This window comes from Pygoscelis adeliae, unplaced genomic scaffold, assembly GCF_000699105.1.
Source record: "Pygoscelis adeliae isolate BGI_AS28 unplaced genomic scaffold, ASM69910v1 Scaffold67, whole genome shotgun sequence".
Lineage (NCBI taxonomy): Eukaryota > Metazoa > Chordata > Aves > Sphenisciformes > Spheniscidae > Pygoscelis > Pygoscelis adeliae.
The window spans coordinates 7,648,164-7,649,584 of NW_008825271.1; the positions used below are offsets into that span (position 1 = coordinate 7,648,164).

At 53.0% G+C, this 1,421-nt stretch overlaps 1 protein-coding gene across 1 annotated transcript in view; it reads right to left on the reverse strand.

Moving 5' to 3' along the window:
- Positions 1-271, reverse strand: part of FRMD4B (FERM domain containing 4B) — an 89,306-nt gene extending 89,035 nt beyond the window's left edge. The window contains 1 exon segment of the mRNA XM_009329814.1: positions 110-271. Coding sequence (XP_009328089.1) covers positions 110-271 — 162 coding nt within the window.
- Positions 272-1,421: the final 1,150 nt, after the last annotated feature.

Genomic DNA, 1,421 nt, shown 5'->3' on the forward strand with positions numbered 1-1,421 from the left:
CACCCGGGGTGTGCGCACTGAGAAATCAGACAGGTGAACGAGCATGTGTCTGTCAGGTGGCACGATGCTTTTCTAACAAAACCTGGAGCAATTACCGGGGGGTCTTTACCTGGTAGACATCCCGGAGGCCACACCACGCTCGCAGGGCTTGCCGGCAAGCCCGCAGCCGGGCAGCATACCACCTCCTCAGCGCTGCCACCGTCACCGTCCAGACGAAGCGGCTCCCGCTGAACAGCAGATCCTCCACCCCGCACATGAACACCGAAGCCATGAGCTGCTCCGCCGGCGAAACAAAATCCCCGTCCCGGCTGGCTCCCGCTGGCTCTCTCCCTCGTTCAAACGCCTGGCATGATGGCAGCCGGGCTTTATACGGCGGGCGGGGGGCGCGGGGGGGTGGGGAGGGGGGGCAGGGGTGTTGCAGAGAGCCAGGGTCAAGCCTTAAAACAAACTCCCCTTTCACGGCGCTTCCTGGGCAGATTCCCAGGCATGCCCCGGCCAGCAGCGCCTGAAGCCGAGCCAGCGGCTGCAGTAGCTCAGCCCTACCAGCAGCTCACACAGCAGCCTTGTCCTTCTTAGCAGCTTATATAAATCTGTTAAGCTCCAATACCTACCACTATGTTTTCTAATTAAATTTTAACCCTTTTGCCATATGCCCTGACAACAACCCCATTTAGACGCGGCAGGAAAAGAAGGAAACCCGCTTGCCAGCGTTAATCGCCACCGCGCTTCGGTAAGCTGGGCAGGGGCTTCGCGCACAGCTCCCGCCTAACACCCAGCACTATCTGCCTCCGACACCTCATTATCTGCCATACAGGGAACAAAGCTGTCATCGTTTTCTCCCGGCTGATCCCATGCTCAGATTATACACTAGAAATCCTATTTTAAAAAAGCACCTTCGGGAGCCAGCAAGGGGAAGAAAGGAGAAAAAAAAAGGATCAGAATAGCTCCTGCAGAAATAGATGCACTAACTTCTCTTCCAGCTCGGATCACGGCAGATGCCCACAGCACAGAGCCATCTCCCTGCTCCACACCTCCCACTTGGTTGTGGCATTGTACGGACTAAACACTCAACACCTGCTAAAGAGACAATTTTGCTCTACCCTTAAACATAAATCCATTAACACAGCACTTGCTGCACAAGAAAAACAAAGCTGCTCATGCTAGCTGAGCTCTTCACAAACAGCCCACAGCAAATAAACACTGAAATAATAGCCCACAAGAGAATCCAGCCTTGCCTTGATAGTCAGTGTAAAATTAAGCAGCACACTGCCCTTCTGGGGATTAAACTGTTAATGCCAGCAAGCTGCACCTTTCATTTGTGAGCTCTTTCCTATTAAAAGCTAAAGGAGGGTGGAAGTCAAAGGGCAATAAATCTTTAAGACCCCTCAGAGAATTTGACATTTCCTAAGCTTTTTGGGACA